Source organism: Episyrphus balteatus, chromosome 2, assembly GCF_945859705.1.
Source record: "Episyrphus balteatus chromosome 2, idEpiBalt1.1, whole genome shotgun sequence".
NCBI lineage: Eukaryota > Metazoa > Arthropoda > Insecta > Diptera > Syrphidae > Episyrphus > Episyrphus balteatus.
The window spans coordinates 123,243,905-123,262,034 of record NC_079135.1 but is presented as its reverse complement, the minus strand read 5'-3'; the positions used below and the strand labels follow the sequence as shown (position 1 = coordinate 123,262,034).

The following is an 18,130-nucleotide window of genomic DNA, read 5'->3' as shown; positions in this document are numbered from 1 at the left end:
TTTTAAAGAAATACGTGCCATTAATATTGGTGGTGAAACTGTTTTAGGATCACTTTTACACTCAAATTACTGATACTTAAAATGTCCTATATGATATGATCAACTGTGAACTGCCCTATCGACTTTAACCTTCAATGATGATGCTACTGATTTTAAAGTCACATAAATTTCGAATTTTTAAGATAATTTTTCTAACAGAACATTCCAGATTAGCTGTCAAAATTTGGCGATCATTAAATATAATTTTTTTGTTCACAAAACTTCAGGTGGTTTTTGTACCAAAATTTTTCGGTGGGTTCTAAAGTCAGCTAGGCCAAGAGAAATGTTTAAACTAAAATCATATAGTGAAACTTGAGCTCTGTGGCGTTCGTTGTAAAATAAAAACCCAAGTTACTCTGACTTTTTTGACAGTTGATTGACATTAATCAGAGTTCCCTGGATTCCAAAACCTAATTATATTTTTTAAAGTTTATAGATTAAAGATGCAACCACAATCACTTAAATCAAACATAAGTTTACCTCAAAAAAGAACAAGTCGTTTCTGTCAAAATGTTGAACTGAATGGAAACCTTCCAATTTTTTAAAAATTTTGATTTAGGTAAAACTTTTCTCCCCTTTTAAAAATTCTAGAGACAAATGTTCAACAAAACGTCCATGGTGTCTTTATTAAATACCATCATTGTTTACTACACAAAAATACCTTAGGGCTTAGGCTTTACATTCAAGCACTAATTTCGTGTGATTGATGTAAAACAATCGAACAACAATCAAACAACCAATAAAAAAAACACCTTTTTTATACAAAATCCTATTCAATATGATATAGGTTCGTTCAATCATGCACAGATCACAGACATGATGCCCTAAAGGTGTTGCATTCATTCTATGGTCAATCTATTTTAAACAAAAACATTCATAGTTCTAAAACCCTCAATGAAGTTAGGGAGATACTCGCCACCTTAAAAAAGAACTATCTAAACTACGAGTGTTGTCGAAAAGGTCAACAAGTAGTGCTTAACAAAACAAAAAACTGAAATAAAACAACAAATGCTTAAAGCACTTCCGACGCAAAAAAAACCTCAACACTGCGTGTCTATCAAAAAATTGTTCTCATAAGTTTTTGTGTTGTCCCGTCAAAGTTCGTAACTTCTACTTTTTACCTTTTGCTTTTCTATGTTTTTTTTTGTTGTTGATGATGTTCTTTTTTGTTCATTTTGACAAAAATTTCAAAAAAGGACACAAAAAAACAACATTCTGAACGAGTTTTTCCTCTTTTACTATGATGCAACTACATCACAACTCTCTGACAAAGCGACCATGAGGTGGTGTTGTATACTTTTTGTGTCCACATCAAGGTTGCCTGCTGCAACAAATTCTCTACCCCATCCTTCTTTTTTTTTCTATGAATCCTTTTTATAACTCTCGTCGTCATCGTCAACATTTTCACCACGAATGAGCGATGCCTTTTCTGTAAAAATTTTGTTTTTTTTTTTCATTTTGTGTGCCCCTTAAAAAAAATATACACTTTCCATATAAAAATGCCGGTATAGTAGTTTTTTTTTTCTTCCACCAACGAAATGCAAAACAAGAAAAAGAAAGAAATGCGATGGGCGAGAGTAGTAGTATAACAACAAGATCAACAAAAAAAAAAAAAAAACAACAAGAACACAAAAAAAGCATCCTTCAAATCGTTTTTATGCTCCTAGAAAAATATTATGCACACTGCACTCTGTTGCATGTGAATAAAACTTATCTCCACTTATCCTTTTTAACATTTTCGGTATTCATTCCACAAAAAGGCACCTCTCTCTCTGTGCTGGCATCATGACGGGGGGTTGAATATTTAACAGAAAACCAGGACACACACGTTTAGGTATGGTAGGTATGTGTGTTGTGTGTTTGCCTCTGAATACAACACCATGCAACTGGCAACTGTGGAATCGGCATCGGCACCTACTAAAGATGAGGATGAGGGAGGACACTACTATACTCCTGGTGATGCTGGGCTCCTCATGAAGGACATGTACATTTTGCACACATGAAGCCTTCACGTCGGCGTTGGTGGTGTGTAGTAGAATGAGTAAAGTGTACAGAGGGCGCCTCTCCTAGTAGTTTTATAAGCTTTGTTTCTTTTCTACAACTGTGGAATGCTCCTCCATACCCCCCTCTACCGTACCGACACATTGCATTGGTTCGTTTGGTGTACAACACACAGTAGGAGACTTCAAATAGTGAAAGCGATAGCGTTCCGTTCGTTTGCTTTTGTTTGGTTTCTCGTTCTCATGGAACTTTCACTTTCACTTTGGTATCCTACCGGTGTGTTGGCGATGTGGAGGTGGTGTTTGCGAGGGGGGAGGGGTAGACCAAGTGCTGTTGGATGGATTTCATGTGTGCTTTTTTTTTCATGTTATAGACGACGACGACTGTGCACACGGGGGTCGTGTCAAATCTAAGGCGAATGTACTGGCCTGACACTCCCACAAATAATATATATATAAATGTCACCCTCTCTCCCAAACCATTTTACCGACATACTCCTTCGTCATCATCTCACCCCCACATACATATGGTATACATAAGTTTCGTCTGACAAACAACAGGTTGCAGGGCTTTCCTGACCTTGGTTGAATTTTCTTCTCTGATGGGACACCCCCCTCATACCATACTCACATTCATACTCACCAAGAGTCCTCGCCTCTCCTTCTCTGACAATTGGTATATATTTTCTCTTGGGTGGGTTTTCTTGTGTGACAAGTGTCCCCAAGTGGGGTAGTTTTTGTTAAATTTCAACTTGAGTGCGTGTGTATAATATTATTATGTCCGTCTCTTCGTATTATTATCAAAAAGAAGAAAGAAAGAAGGAAAATTTATATGCTAATTTGAACAGTTGACCTGGACGGGTGGTGTGAAAGGGTTAACAGTTTTTTTTTTTTCTTTACTTTCTCTTTTTTACATCGGTTCAAGGATATTTATTTATTTTTTAAGGGCAAAAAAGAGACTCAAGGTCGGTCGAAGAAAAAAAAATGACACAGATAAACAAGAACAACAGACAGTTTTATTGGTTAGTTAGACGTTAATTTTAAGTATAACCTAAGGAGCAGTTTTGGCAGTTTATTTGATTGTTGTTTTGGGTAGGTGTGTATAACCGTTAAGCTTGAGAATTTAAGATGTTTGACATATTTAATTCAACAAGTTAGGTGTTGTTTCCTTTTTTAAATTTTGTATTACTTTAAGGCCTGGTTTTACAGTAAGCACTACATAACTGCAGGGTCGATAAGGAAGTTCGCATTTGTTAATATCGGCAACTTTTGTGATACAGTCCTGAAATTTTTGTAACCATTTTTGGAAAGTAAAGTAAAGCTTTCTATGAACACTTAAGTTTACGGTCGGTAAGGCAGTTCCATTTTTTTTCAATAGGAGCCACTTTAGTGCCACTTAAATAATTGGGCAAATATCCATAAGAGTTAGTAACACTTTTGTTACCAATTTTGGAAAGTTAAATAAAGCTTTCTATGAATATTTATGTTTACGGTCGGTAAGGCAGTTCCATTTTTTTTTTTTTTCAATATGAGCCACTTTAGTGCCACTTACTGAACTGTGCGAATGGTCCTAGGAATGAGTGACACTTTTGTATCCAATTTTGAAAAGTTAAGTTAAGCTTTAGGGTCGGTAAGGCAGGTCTCATTTTTCAATATCAGCCTATTTATGAGCACTTACTCAAGTGTGTAAATGGCCCTAGGAGTTTGTATCCAATTTTGGAAAGTTAAGTTAAGCTTTTTATGAACACCTAAGTTCTCATTTTTCAATATCGGGTCACTTTTTGGTCAATTTTGTTTTATTTTAATTTGTTCATTGAATTGCGTTCTAATTCTGTGTTTTAAAAATATCTATACCTTGGACTTAAAACTCATTTATTTACCTCTTTGAAGAACAAAAAACCAAGTTAAACAACAGTTTAAAACAAATAAAGCCGCTAGATAATTTGTTCAGGTGTAAAAAAAATTCAAAAATTTCCCCAAACTAAAAAAAAAAAAACAAACACAAAAAAAAAAAGCAAACAAATAAATAATTTGGACAATCAAACAAAAATTTGAGGAAGGCACGTGTGTTTGCAGTGCAAATAAAATTTGACAGTTTGCCAAAAATAGTTGATTAAAAGATCATGCTTCTCTCTCCTCTCTCTCTCTCTCTCTTTCTTTGCTTTGCAATTTTGCACTCTATTCTCGCAAGTTGAATAAAAAAATTCTTAGACGTGGTATATATAACGTTATTAATCTCTCAACAATAAACTTTAAGATATGATTGCTCAGGAACTATTAAGCGCGTGTAGAAAAAAAAAATTTAAAAAAAAATTAAGAACGACTGTTTTAGAAAAAAATAGAAAATAGCATACAACTATAAAGGGGCGGAGAAAAAAGACAACCTTGCACTATAATAAAAAAAAGTTTAAAAAAAAAGATACATTTCGCCTCTTAAGTGGGTGTACGCGATGTACGTGAAGAGATATTAAATTTTTGTTTTTTAGAAGATTTTTGTTTATGGCAATTCCTTAGATGGAATCTGTTAATTTTTTGTTGTTGTTACTTTAAGGCAGGTAAATATTTGCTTAAAGAGTTGTTTTGTTTTTTTTTTTAGGTAGGTATTCTTGTATCTTTTTGTCAAATTTGATTCAATAGATTTGAATAAAGAGAGTGAGTGTTTGTCATTATTGTTTAGCGCATTCATAGAGTTTTTTGTTTTTTGATTTTTGTGCTGAGTAAAAAATATATATAGACTAAGTTTGGTGTAAATTATAAAGTAAATAAAGTTATAAAATGCAAACTGTAACAAAAAAGGACTATCGTTTTTATTTGTGAAAAAATCTAAAATTTGTTTGTGTAAGAAAAATTTATTTAGTTTCAGAATTTCTATATGTGAAATGCATAATTGATATTTATTAACTATTATCAAATCATTAAATGAATAAAAAAATTCTTCCACAATGTCATACCAAAACAAATACATAAAATAATAAACACTTAGTTGGCAACGAAAAAAAAAGTATGGGTAATCGTAGTTATAGATATCTCAATTATTATTTATTTTTAGGTCTTAAATTAGATTCTGTTTCTATGCATTTTAACTTAATTTCTTTATTTTTTTGTTTAAAATGTTATCACACTGCATCGTTATTATTTGTTTATTGATCAGAAAATTTATTTTTATTTGTCAAAGCATTTTTTTTTTGTATTTACAAATATTTTTTTGGATAAAAGAATAGGAAAAAAATAAACATTATCCTGTTGAAGAAATCAAATTTTCTATTAAAGATTTAAAGATCCGCCTTAAAAACTTTCTTGCACAAGCTCTGCTCTAATGTCAGAAGCCCACACACGTGCAGACGTATGTGCAAACAAATAAATTTCTACTGTTTGCAAGATAAACAAAAATGTTTGTGTGGTACTAAATTCAGACCCCTCCCCTCTTTTTTGTCATCAAGGCTCTTATTAGATCACATTTAATAATGAAAATGAATTCATAAAAGACTTCACCGTTCATTTAATCCAGTGAATTCTTTTAGGGTGAAAAACAAAATTATATAGCATTTTAAGTATTGAACTTTCCCTGTTCTTAAAAAATTTTCTTCCATTTTGCTGATTTTACCTACTTTCGATCTTACCAATAGCACACGGTACTAGCCTTTTTAGCGAAACTAGCCTTTGAAGAAGTATGTTTTTTCTCTTCGACTTGCTCTATGTTTCACAATCAACAGTTAACACGTTGAGTGACGGTAAGGCAGTGCACATTTTTAAACAGGAAGTTTCAAATCAGGCCACTTATATTTTAGTTACTAACTAATAAGCTTCTTCACCCAGCTAAGCTTCTCAAGTTGGTTGAGCAGAGATTTAACACGCCCTCAAGATAAGACTTCAATTTCACTTTATTCACTAGCTCTGAAGCAGGCTTTAAGTCTAACTTATTCAACTGTGCAAACTGACCCTTATTCTTTGTAAATGAATTAAGTAATCAAATGAGCTTCAAATAAGGGCAAACTGCCCTACCAATTTTTTTGCGATGAGTAATCTCTCTGCTACTTGGTTAGAATAAGTAGAATTGTGTGGCTCTTAAAATGCCTTAATAAAAAATCCTTCAAATTCAAATTCCGGTGCAGCTTTTTTCCCAAACATCTTTTCTTGTTAATTCAAAAGGTAAATCATATTGAAAGGTTTTTTTTTTTTTTTTTTTTTTGTTTTTTGTTCTATTTTGCAACAGAACTGCTTTACCTTATTTTTCCCGACGGAAAATAATTTAACTACAGCATACTATTACCAACGTTACGGAAATTAGTTAGATTCACATATAAACCAAATTGAAAAATTTTTTTGCCGTGTTCCAAACAAAGCTTTTTTGTAAGACTCGCAACACTGCCTTACCTTCAAAGCATCAGTTTTTGCATCTGATTTATTTTGTGATGCAAAGATGTATTGCATTCACCATTTTCTTTTAAAAATTTCAAATGTTTTCACAAAACAATGAACTTTGCTATAAGCACCCAATGTTTCGTTTGACTTAGCCCAAAAAAAAAAAAAATAATTTTTTGGCAAAAAAAAATCGAATAATGCTGCGTATCAAACATTTTCTATAATTCCATATAACAGTTGAATTTCGTAACGCATTTTTTTATGATTGACCACACACTTCAAATACTTTGTAAAATTGCAAAATAAATAAAAAAAAACACAAGTAAGAAATATGAAATTATTTTTGCAATTTGACATTTTTTTTTTATTTCGATTGACGTCATTTTCAACTTTCTATAGTTTTTGTTCTATCTTATACGTCAATTTGACTAGGTTAACAAATATTGACATATTGTATGTATGTGTGTTATTATGGAAAAATGTAATACTTTTTTTTGTTTTATTTATTTCAATCGCAAGAGAACTTTAAACTTCTTACATTGACACATTTCTTAGACTTTCCGGAATTTGGTTTGTTTAAACTAAACTTAATTTTAAATAAACACATTGGGGGATAACAACAACTAACAATCTCTTTTTCAAATAAACACTAGTTCGATTATATAGATGTTCTCCATATATAGAATTATAGACAAGGTTTTACCCACCATGTGAATTTGTTAAAATAAAAACCACAAACAAAAATAAAGACAAACAAAAAGGTTTGACATTTTTTTTGTATGAAATATTTTTGAGAAATCTATAGAGACAATTATGAAGACTATTTTAGATTATCCTCTGTGATATCACGTTGTTTTCACATTAAAATTGTCCTTGGTAATGAAAATAAAGCTATTTCTAAAAGGTCACTAGGGTGTATACGTACTTTTTTTTTTAAATAATTTTATTTAAATTGATATCTTAATACAGTAAAATAAGGAGAAAAAAGGGGTAAATCTCGGAATGAATGTTAGTAGAAATTTTTTTTGCTCAATATCTTCCTTTTGCCATTCTATAACATATCTCAAAAGTCTAGAAAAATCTCATGTCCGCTTGTCGCGATTTCAAGGTCAAATCGCGAAATGCAGATTTTCAAAATTAGCAAAAATAGGCTATGGTATTATATACACATATGATACATGATTTCAAGCTATTTTTTAATGCTGATTCCAAAAAATCAAAAATCAAGACAATCTGACGTCTCTGGAAAAAGTTATACCTGTTTTTCATCTGTCAACTCATATTATTATAACAGTTGCAAACTTACTGCCGACAAACCCTTAAAAGTTATGGTAGATGAACCAAATTTTGCATGAAGATTTTAGAATCCATCATTATTAAAAATCAAAACAATCCATTACAAAAAATATATATACCTACGAAATAATGGTATTTTTTTATGGAGCGGCAAATTTTAGGATATGCACTAAAGAAGATTCTTGTTCATCTTAGGAATAAGTGCTAATAGGCTATTTTTTTCATTTTAATCTTTGTTTGGATATTCTTTAACTACCCTCAAAAATCTAAAAAAATCTCATGTCCGCAAGTCCTAATTTTCTTGGTTTGAAAATAAGGTGCAGATTTTAAAAGATCGAAAAACTTCACTTCAGATATTTGTGTCAGATCAACATGAATAAGGTGCATTACTTTTCAGGGATGGTCAGGTTGACTTGTTTGTGAGTTTTGTTGGAATAAGTGTTAAAAAATACCTTTAAATCATGTCGCTTATGTTGGTATACATATACAAATTTAAACTTTTCTTATTAATTTTTTAAAATATGCACCTTATTTTCAAACCAAGAAAATTAGGACTTGCGGACATGAGATTTTTTTAGATTTTTGAGGGAAGTTAAAGAATATCCAAACAAAGATTAAAATGAAAAAATTAGCCTATTAGCACTTATTCCTTAGATGAACAAGAATCTTCTTTAGTGCATATCCTAAAATTTGCCGCTCCATAAAAAAATACCATTATTTCGTAGGTATATATATTTTTTGTAATGGATTGTTTTGATTTTTAATAATGATGGATTCTAAAATCTTCATGCTAAATTTGGTTCATCTACCATAAATTTTAAGGGTTTGTCGGCAGTAAGTTTGCAACTGTTATAATAATATGAGTTGACAGATGAAAAACAGGTATAACTTTTTCCAGAGACGTCAGATTGTCTTGATTTTTGATTTTTTGGAATCAGCATTAAAAAATAGCTTGAAATCATGTATCATATGTGTATATAATACCATAGCCTATTTTTGCTAATTTTGAAAATCTGCATTTCGCGATTTGACCTTGAAATCGCGACAAGCGGACATGAGATTTTTCTAGACTTTTGAGATATGTTATAGAATGGCAAAAGGAAGATATTGAGCAAAAAAAATTTCTACTAACATTCATTCCGAGGTTAAACCCTTATTTGACTGGATTATCTCTTGAAAAAAAATTTTTTTGTAGAAATTTATTTATAATTCAATTTTCCTAGAAAATATCATTCAATTAAATGTATAAAAAAATGCACTGGCCTTGAAAATAGAAACCTTTTGCAAATAATCATCGCTCGATCAACAAACCCGAGAAATATTTTTTTTTTTTGTTTCAAACAACAAAAAGAATTCTACTCAGCGATTTAGACAAAAAATCGCTGAATAAATAGAAACAAATATATAAAATTAACATAAAATTGGAAATTCACAATTTATTGCAATTTATCTTTTTTTTTTTGTCTTTAATAAAAGGGCATTGTATCATTTGCACTAGATTTTGACTCTTATGAATTTAGCAAGGTCAGCTAAAAAATGTTCTAATTCTTTGTTTTCTTTAATTCTTTTGCATATAAAAATAGAAAGAAATATAAAATCTACCTCATAATGATTGTTGGTTATCGACAAACTATTGCTATACAATTTTTTTTTCAAATTCTTTCAATTTTTTTTGCAGTTTAAAAAAAAAACATATACACTCTCATAAATAAATAAAAAATTCAACATAGTGTTGGAAAAAAAAAATAATAATAATAAAAGAAATATAAACGACTGCATGGCGGGGCATAAAAAAACTATGACTTTATCGCACTTATTTTTGGACTTAGTCTATACTCATGCATGCTTCGTCGTGTGATCTTTTCTTCATTGAATTTGAACTTTCAAGGTTATAAGAGGTTTTTTTTTTTGCAATTTCATTTTGTCTATGAATTGTCTTCTTTGGAGTCTTTCTTAAGGTTCTATTTGATTTTTATCAAGGCTTATCATGCAAATGAAATCCTTTGTTCTATATAATCAGACTTCCTCCTTTATATTAGTTTTTTTTTTATGAAAGCTCAAATCTAAAAACTAAAGATAGGAACTATACTGTGCAGGTTTCTCTCATTAAAAATAAAAAAAGCACCACCCAGCTGTCATAACCAAAAAGCGTTCTTTTGTCAAACGTGTGGAGAAGATATAATTTGTGATTATTATTTGTGATATAATTTTTTTTTTCTAAGGGGGTTTCTCTTAGTCAGCAAGCAGCATGCATGCCTTTTTTTTTTGTTTGTTTGGATTTTTTTTTTTTTTGGTTCGCTTCAATTCCACACACCATCACCAAAAAATTCAAACCACTAGACTAGAATTTGTTATTATTTCTATGTCTTTGTGTTTCGGATGTGTTATTTTTTTAGGGGAAATTGCATAGTGTGTGCGGTGCTAAATGCCCGCTGCCGCCACCGGGTGGTGGCACTACAAAATAAAAAACGCGATTCCAATATCAATAAAAAAAAATATAAGAAGAAAAAAAAAACACTAACCAAAAAAAAAAAAACATCATCATAATGAGAAAAAAAAAAATGAAATGTATTCACAGAAATACCGCTTGGATTTGCCGGTATAGGAGTGTTATTTCGGCTAGTTTTTTGGCAGTGCTATTAATGCGCTTTTTACTTTAGAAGCTACTACGCGAAGAGCGCGGTCGTTAAACATTCTACTTTTTTTTCTATCTCTTCTAATAATATAAGTTAAAATTTATTTCGGTTTCTCATTCAAATGATTTAATTAAAAAAGGATTCATAAATTAGTTAATTTTGATCTCAATAAATTTTGATAATTTGTGATACATTTTTCTGGAGAAAATTTAGTGATATTTAGTGATTTTTTTTCCAAATTAATTAAAAAAAAAATCTCAAAAAAAAGCATTAGTGGATATTGAGATATAAAATCTTTTAGTGGAATTTTAAGTGTCTATACCAAACAAAATATATACAAATCTGAATTTTTTTTTTCTTAGTTCATATTGAGATTTTATCTCGAGTGTCTAAATGTACATTATGTACTTTATGTGTAGTTAAACCAAAATAATTAAAAAAAAAAAAAAAAAAAAAAATATATTTAAATTTATTTGGAGAAATATGCAAAGCAGCAAATTAGGTAAGCTTCTTTTAAGATAAATGTTTAAAACTTAAGACATTTCCAATTCTATAAAAAAAGACAAATGAGTGGTATTATTTAACTAAGGATTTTTGAGTTTTAAGAATTCTTTATAAACATATTTACCAAGTGTATTTTCTTGCTTTAAGGAACTTTGGTATAAGAAAACTTGGTTCTATTTTGTAATGAATGATTTTATAAAATTTAAAAAAAAATTACATGAAAAATCTAAAATTTTGAAAATGGGTTCATCTGTTTTGTTTTTCAAAAAAAGAAAGAAATTATCACGATTTTAAATTATAAAAAAGTTTTTTCTGTTCTGATTTCTTGTAAAAAGTTGAGTTTTTAACTTCTAAGAAACAGAATCCAACTTTTTTTTAGTTCGTAAATTGGTTTTTGAAATAACCCATTTAAAACACTGTGTTAAGTAAGGTATTTAGCAAAACACTCAATACCTCCTGGTTATAAATCAATAACTCAAATCCAAGTTAAAAATAAAACATTGATTTTCAAAAAAAAATAATACTTGTTTCAAAAATACAGATTTAGTTTTTTTTATTGTTTTTTTTTTTTTATTAGCTTATATTAAGTTAAATTTCAATTAATATTGGGTTTCCAAAAGTTCAAATGTCCTGTGTTTTAACAGTTCTTCTATAATTTGTGTACTAAGTTTTTAACTAAGTTAAGTAATTAAAATTATTTAAAGTCGTCCAAGTTGCTGTAAAAAAATTACTGTGCAGTATTTAAAATGAAATACTACTTCAGATATTCAGAAAACCTACTTAAATGGAACGAAATTGGACCCACAAACGAAAGTTGCATTTCTGCCTTAGAGTTTTTTAATGGGTCTTTTGACTTACTGCAAAAAAAAAAATTGTATAGTAATAGTTTGTCGATAACCAACAATCGATAAGTAGATTTGTTTTTGTTGTTTTAATGAATGATATTTCCTAGGAAAATTGAATGATACTGAAATAAAATTTACATACAAATGTATAAACAGATATAAATTTAATAAAATTATTTAAAAAAAAAAGTACGTATACACCCCAGTGACCTTTTAGAAATAGCTTTATTTTCATTATCAGGGACAATTTTAATGTGGAAACAATGTAACATCACAGAGGATATTCCAAAATAGTCTTCCTCTTGTCTCTATATACTCAAAATTACATATTTCAAATAAAAAAAACTTTTTCACTTACTCAGTATTAACCAGGGTTTTTCATTTATATATTGCATCTGCTATTTATTAGAGTTTTTTCCTCAACTTATCTTGGTAATTAATTTTTTTTTTTTCTTCGATCAGTTCTATTCGATTTTTCCAAATTCTAATTCTTAAATGAGTCGACAAAAACTACTTGAATTGCTTTCTTTTCGGGGTAACTTCGAGATAAAAATTGAATAAAAACATTACGACAGAAATTAGCTTCTTAGTTAAATTTTTTACAAGAATTGAAAAAAAAAACTGTAAAGTTTGTCTCAAAAGATACAAAATCCCAAACTTTACGTTCTTTATTTTATTTCATTAAAAAAATCTTACTTCATGAGAAATATGAAAATATATTTTATTTGCATAGACAAATTATAACAAGTAAGTAGTCTTCCTATCAAAAAGTCATCGAATAATCATTTTCTTGTTTATTTTTAAATATGTATATAATTTTAAAAATAGCAAACCGATAACAATCTATTTCTTTGAAACTAAACATGACTTGTCTTGTTATAAAATCCCACTATAAAATGACTCATTTAAAATTTGGTATTTTTTTTTTTTATTTTGCTTAGTAATTAAATACTAGTTTCCTTTTCCTCTTGTTTAAACAAAATAATACAAACAACAACAATTTTTTCAAAATCTACCAAAATAAATAGTTCTCAAAAAAAAACTGCGTGTGCATATACTCATATGACTTTGAAAACTGTATCTACAGACAGTAATTAAAGTTCTCCCCAAAAAAACCAAAAAAAAAAAAAAAAAAACATTCAACTAATATACTCATAGAATTTTTATCGGAAAGTGAAAGCAGCAGTTTGTTGTTGCTGACGTATAAAAATAATATTATGCCATAATGTCTTAGATAACACATTTTAGTTTTTGCACATTTTTTGCATTGCTAATAAAAAAAAATTAAGATTAGAATAGAAAAGTTTGTTTTATATTTTTTTTTCTGTGCGAAATTAGAAAAAAAAAAATAAATAAGTACCTACACTAATAAAAATTTGATAACGATTAGATATATACAATGTATTTAGATAATTTTGCATAATCATTATTAAAAAAGTTTAGTTTTTGGCTGCAGTTAGTATTTTTTTTTTTCTCTCCCTCAAAGATTTTGTAATTTAATTAAAATTATCTTCTTACAAAAATTAATTCTAATTTGTGTTTATATTTTTTTTTTATTTTCAGGATAAACTCACATAACCACAAAAATCATCATGGACGATACACAACATTTTTGTCTGCGATGGAATAATTACCAAAGTAGTATCACATCGGCATTTGAAAATCTTCGCGACGATGAAGATTTCGTCGATGTGACATTAGCATGCGATGGGCGCAGCATTAAGGCTCATCGGGTGGTCCTATCAGCATGCAGTCCATATTTTCGTGAATTGCTAAAAGTAAGTTTAAATTTTTTTGTTTTTATTTAAATAGAAAGTTGCAAACTTTAAATACAGTCAAAGTCCTCTAAGACTTATTCATTTTTCTGTCGCATTATTTTTAAAAATAACTTGTCTCTTGGATAAAAAGTAATGATTAGACTTGTTTATACCAATAAGATAATCATAGAAAAGGGATCGATTAAGTCAATTCCATCAAATTATACAGTAAAATGTTTTATTGAAGCAAGAAACTGAATTTTAGACCAATATTTATACCATTTAAGGGATATCTTAACGAAAGTATGAAAAGCAGCGCTTAGGCTCATCATTTGTTTCGAAAGAAAGATAAAAATAAGTGCTAAGTTTATAACATTCCCAGCACTTATATGCTAAGCTTTTATATAATTTCTTTTGTTATTCCAAATAATAAATTTTGATCAATTTATACCATTGAGAGATTGAAGCAATATTTGATTAAGGAATTGTAAGAAATTAGTTTATACCAATTAAAAAACGAATACAATTCAGAGGTTATGCTAATCAAAGTTTGACAATAGAATGTTATGATTGTTGATACCATTCAGTAGACTTTTGTCTTAGCATTGCATTACTCTGTTTTATCAATAAATAATTAAACTATTTATACCATGCAGATGGTATGAAAATTTATTCAATTCCATGAAAAAAATGATAATTTTATACCATTCAAAGAAACAAACATTGCCTCGTGAAGTATATTTTATAATTGTATACCAATTTATACCAATCAAAGCTGTATGGAGTCTTTTAATATATAAGTTTAAAAATGATGTTTTAAATGTCTTCGCATTTCTATTCTGATCCGAAAAATACTTTCTTTGTCTACATAATACCAACTTTCTACCATTAAACAAAATTTGTATCTAAAAGTATCGCATCGAAGTGCCTAATCTTTTAAAATAATTTCATGTATTTAATCTAAAACAGATACATACATTTTAAGTTTTTGTGGAGCTGGCAGCAAACAAATTTTGCTTTATACCAGTCAGAAAAAATGGAAAATTAAAGCTGCCAATCAGTATTTAAACCCTTCAATAAATACATTACTATCATTAAGGGCATTTGTAAACGTCATTATAAATCTCGAGAAACATAATGTAGGTCAAACTGTCCTTATTACCCTCTTAAGAATCGTGTTTGAGGCATGTGACTGTAACAAAATACGAAACAAAAATTAAGTTAGACTGCTTGTCATACTTCCTCCAAACGGAAATACAATCACTTTTCCTCTGCAGATATCATTTATCTTTTTTAGTTATTTTTTTGTTTGTTTTATATTTATAAAAAGGCTTGCGTGACTACTTCCTTCTATAATACTCGTCCACGTTCCTATATATTCTTTACCAGCACCAACCGGTATAATAGCATATACGCAGAGAGTGTAGGTTAAAATATATTAAATCCTTTATACTAAAACTAAACTGCAGTATATTTTTTCCCATACCAAAAAAGAGCAAAAACAAAAAACTACTGTGAAATGCTCAGCCGGCTCAGTTTCGAGGACATCAATAAAGAGATCATTTTTATTAGGCACAGACAGGTTAGGTATAAGGAAACCAGATACAGATACACTATAAAAATAAAGGGTTACACGATTCACACGCATGTGCACCTTGCTTTGATGGTTGATTGTGACTTTTTATATAAGTTCCCCAAAAGCGTAACGAAATCGGCCCTAAAATATAAACTTGAAGAAGCAAATAAAAATAAAAAAAAAAATCCCTCGAAAGAAACAGAAAAAAAATAAAATAAAAACTCACTTACCCTGAACGAAAAGAATTTATAATATTAATGATCTGAGAATAGTATATTGTTTGAGTGTATAAGTATGTTGGCCACTTTTTATTTTTTTTTTTTTTTTTAATATTTTTTTGTTGAGTGTAAGTGACGTTTGCTTGACCTAGATTCCAAGTCTTAATACTTCTTACATCTGGGATGCGTTTGTTTTTTTTATATCTTCTGTTTTTTGTTTTTTTTTTTATTCAAAATTAAAACTGCAAAAAGAAATAAATAATAAAAAAAAATGTGTATAATTGGAATTGGTACATCTGTTCCCACAGCCAGTTTAAACCATTTAAGCTTGTTTGTGTGTTTTACATCAGCCACATTAATTTAGGCCAGAAAATGAATTAAATTTGTTTGAAAAAGAATAAAAAAAATAAGGAAAATTTATAGCATTAATTTTCCCTAATAACTAAAAGCACGATGTTACACTGGGGTTATAAAGTGGTTTATATAAAAGCATAATTCGAACTTAAAGTAACAACCAACAAATTGGATTAAATCAAACCTGAAATTTAATTTATGAGAGGAGGGCCCACTTGCAAAATTGTAATTTTAAAAAGTGAAAGTTAAAAAATTCAAGTCATATCAAAGTTAGAAATGTCAAAATCAAATTCAGAAATGGATACACTTAGTCACCACAATTGGGCTAAATTGTCCATTTTAGTTGAGTCATATTGAATATGAAATTTTAATTAGAAATGTGTCACCACAGTTACGTCAAAATGAACTTCAGAAATAAAGACACAATTTAGTCACCACATTTAGGCTAAATAGCTTACTTGGGTTAAATTGCTTATTTCAGTTAAATCATACTAAATTATAAGTTTCAATAGTTAAAATTTTCAATTTTTTCTCAAACACCACATTTGAGCTAAATTGCGCAATTCGGTTGAATCAAGTTGAATTCAGGAGATCAAAAGCTAATACAACAAAAAATAATGACTCCAAAACTGGAGACACAATTTTGATTTTTCAAGCCACCATATTTGGGCTAAAATCCTTATTATAATTTTAATTCATAGTTTCAATTTTGTAAGGTTTTGAACACAATTAACCCCTAATTGCAAATAATGAGTTTGCTAGTCACCACGTTTGGGCTAAATTAAATTAAGTGACTATTTTCAAAGTCACCCCAGTTGAAGTGAACACGAATGAACAACTTACGGTTGAGTACAAAAAAATAACGAAGTCAAAGAGTGTTTAAAAATATCCTAGTTACCACGTTTAGGCTAAATTGCTCATTTCGGTTGAATTTTGTTAAGTTTGGACCTCAGTTAAATTTCCTTCGTTTGAACAACATATGATTGCGTTGAAAGACAACGAAGTCAAAGCATCTTTCTAAATTTCTTAATAGTTACCATGTTTGGGCTAAATAGCTCATTTCATTTAATTTCATTGAACTATACATATTAAGTTTGGACTTTCAATGGGATAAGGTTATTCAACTTCGAATTCAGTTCAAAGCAATGAAGCAGCCACAGCCTATTAATAAATTTCTAATTCACCACATTTGGGCTAAATTGCTCATTTTAGTTGAATCATTCGAAGATTCATCCTTTTACAAGAGGGATTTCAAATAAACAATAGGTATGCTTATTGGCACCACTGTGCTTATAAGAATTACCACCAATCCATTAGCAAAGGCGGAATAACAATTCATTTTAAAATAAATATCTTCCAAAGGATTTGATATACACATTTAAAAATGTAGAAGATATACCAAAAAAGGCGAAGACAACAATAAATGACACGACCGCCAACGACAACGCAAAATCAGCAGCACAGCAAAAACACAAACGAGCAACTATAATATCCTAAGTTGAACAAAAAAAAAAAAAAAAAAACCCAAAACAACAAGAAAACGACTTAGTTTTTTGGCTAACAGAAGAAAAACTTTTTCCTACTGCCTTGATGTGCCAGCAGTGTGCTGTGCCTGCTGCCTGTGTGCTTGCACGTAAATTGCAAATTTAAAATAGATTCATTTTATTAATTAGGTTGCCATAAAAGTTTCCTGTTTTTCGAAAACGACTATACGACCCGCTCTCTCTTTCTTCTCATCAAAAAACTGCCTAACTCTGTTTATACCTCAAACGGGCCCAATCTGTTTCCTTTAAATACCTAAAAGCCAGTTTTGAAATGTAAATTATAAGAATGGTAGGGAGTTTCGTTGTTTTTCTGAAGAAAGGGGAAAGAGTAGATAGGTGACTGCAATACAGCAAAAAAGATATCCTTGTAAAGGATATAAACAAACAAACAAACAATTGTGTAAGTCTTTCCTTTCTCCTGTCTTTTCCTTCTTTACTATAGACTTGTAGAGTACACACACCCTCCTGTCATCGCCACCGTCATCGTTTACTGCCACCCATTTCTATGTCGTCGTTCCTTATTTCTTCTCTCTAATGTAGGACATCATGACGATAAACTATTTTAGATGGATACAAAAATAAAACAAAACAAAACAACAACAAAAAACAACTATAGAATGAAGTGAATCAAATTTCCGTAATTTCATTGTAAGCTATCTGTACATAGTACTCTACGTTTACCTTTATGTTTCATAAAATAAACTTTTAATTTTTTTTTTTTTTTATTATTATTATTTTCCTTGAACATTAGTCTTAAAAAAAGAATAAAAAAATAAAAAAAAGGACCAACAAATTATCCTCCTTCGTTCAAAGAAAAGCAGCAGCACAGCAGAATGAGAACTTACTAAAAAAAAAATATAAAAAGAAACTTCGTTTTTGAACAAAGTTTTACATACCCGCCGCTAACTTCATCTAAATCAAGTTTCTTTTTTTTTTTGGGGAGACCCCCCAATTTTTCGTCCTTTTTTTTCGCCTAATGAAAACAACACACTGTGTAGA

General features: G+C 29.5%; 1 protein-coding gene across 9 annotated transcripts in view; it reads left to right on the top strand.

The window, feature by feature from the left end:
• The window catches only part of LOC129911890 (broad-complex core protein), a 102,743-nt gene that overhangs the window by 50,211 nt on the left and 34,402 nt on the right, over positions 1-18,130 (top strand). For 8 of the 9 annotated variants that reach the window (XR_008771708.1, XM_055989891.1, XM_055989888.1 and 5 more), the window contains exon 2: positions 13,246-13,460. Coding sequence is in view for 8 of the 9 variants with exons in the window: in XM_055989891.1 (XP_055845866.1) it covers positions 13,275-13,460 (186 nt within the window). In the remaining variant the exon portion in view is untranslated. Of the gene's footprint in view, positions 1-10,757; positions 10,836-13,245; positions 13,461-18,130 lie in introns of those variants that run through there. The other variant, XM_055989886.1, reaches the window with a different exon arrangement.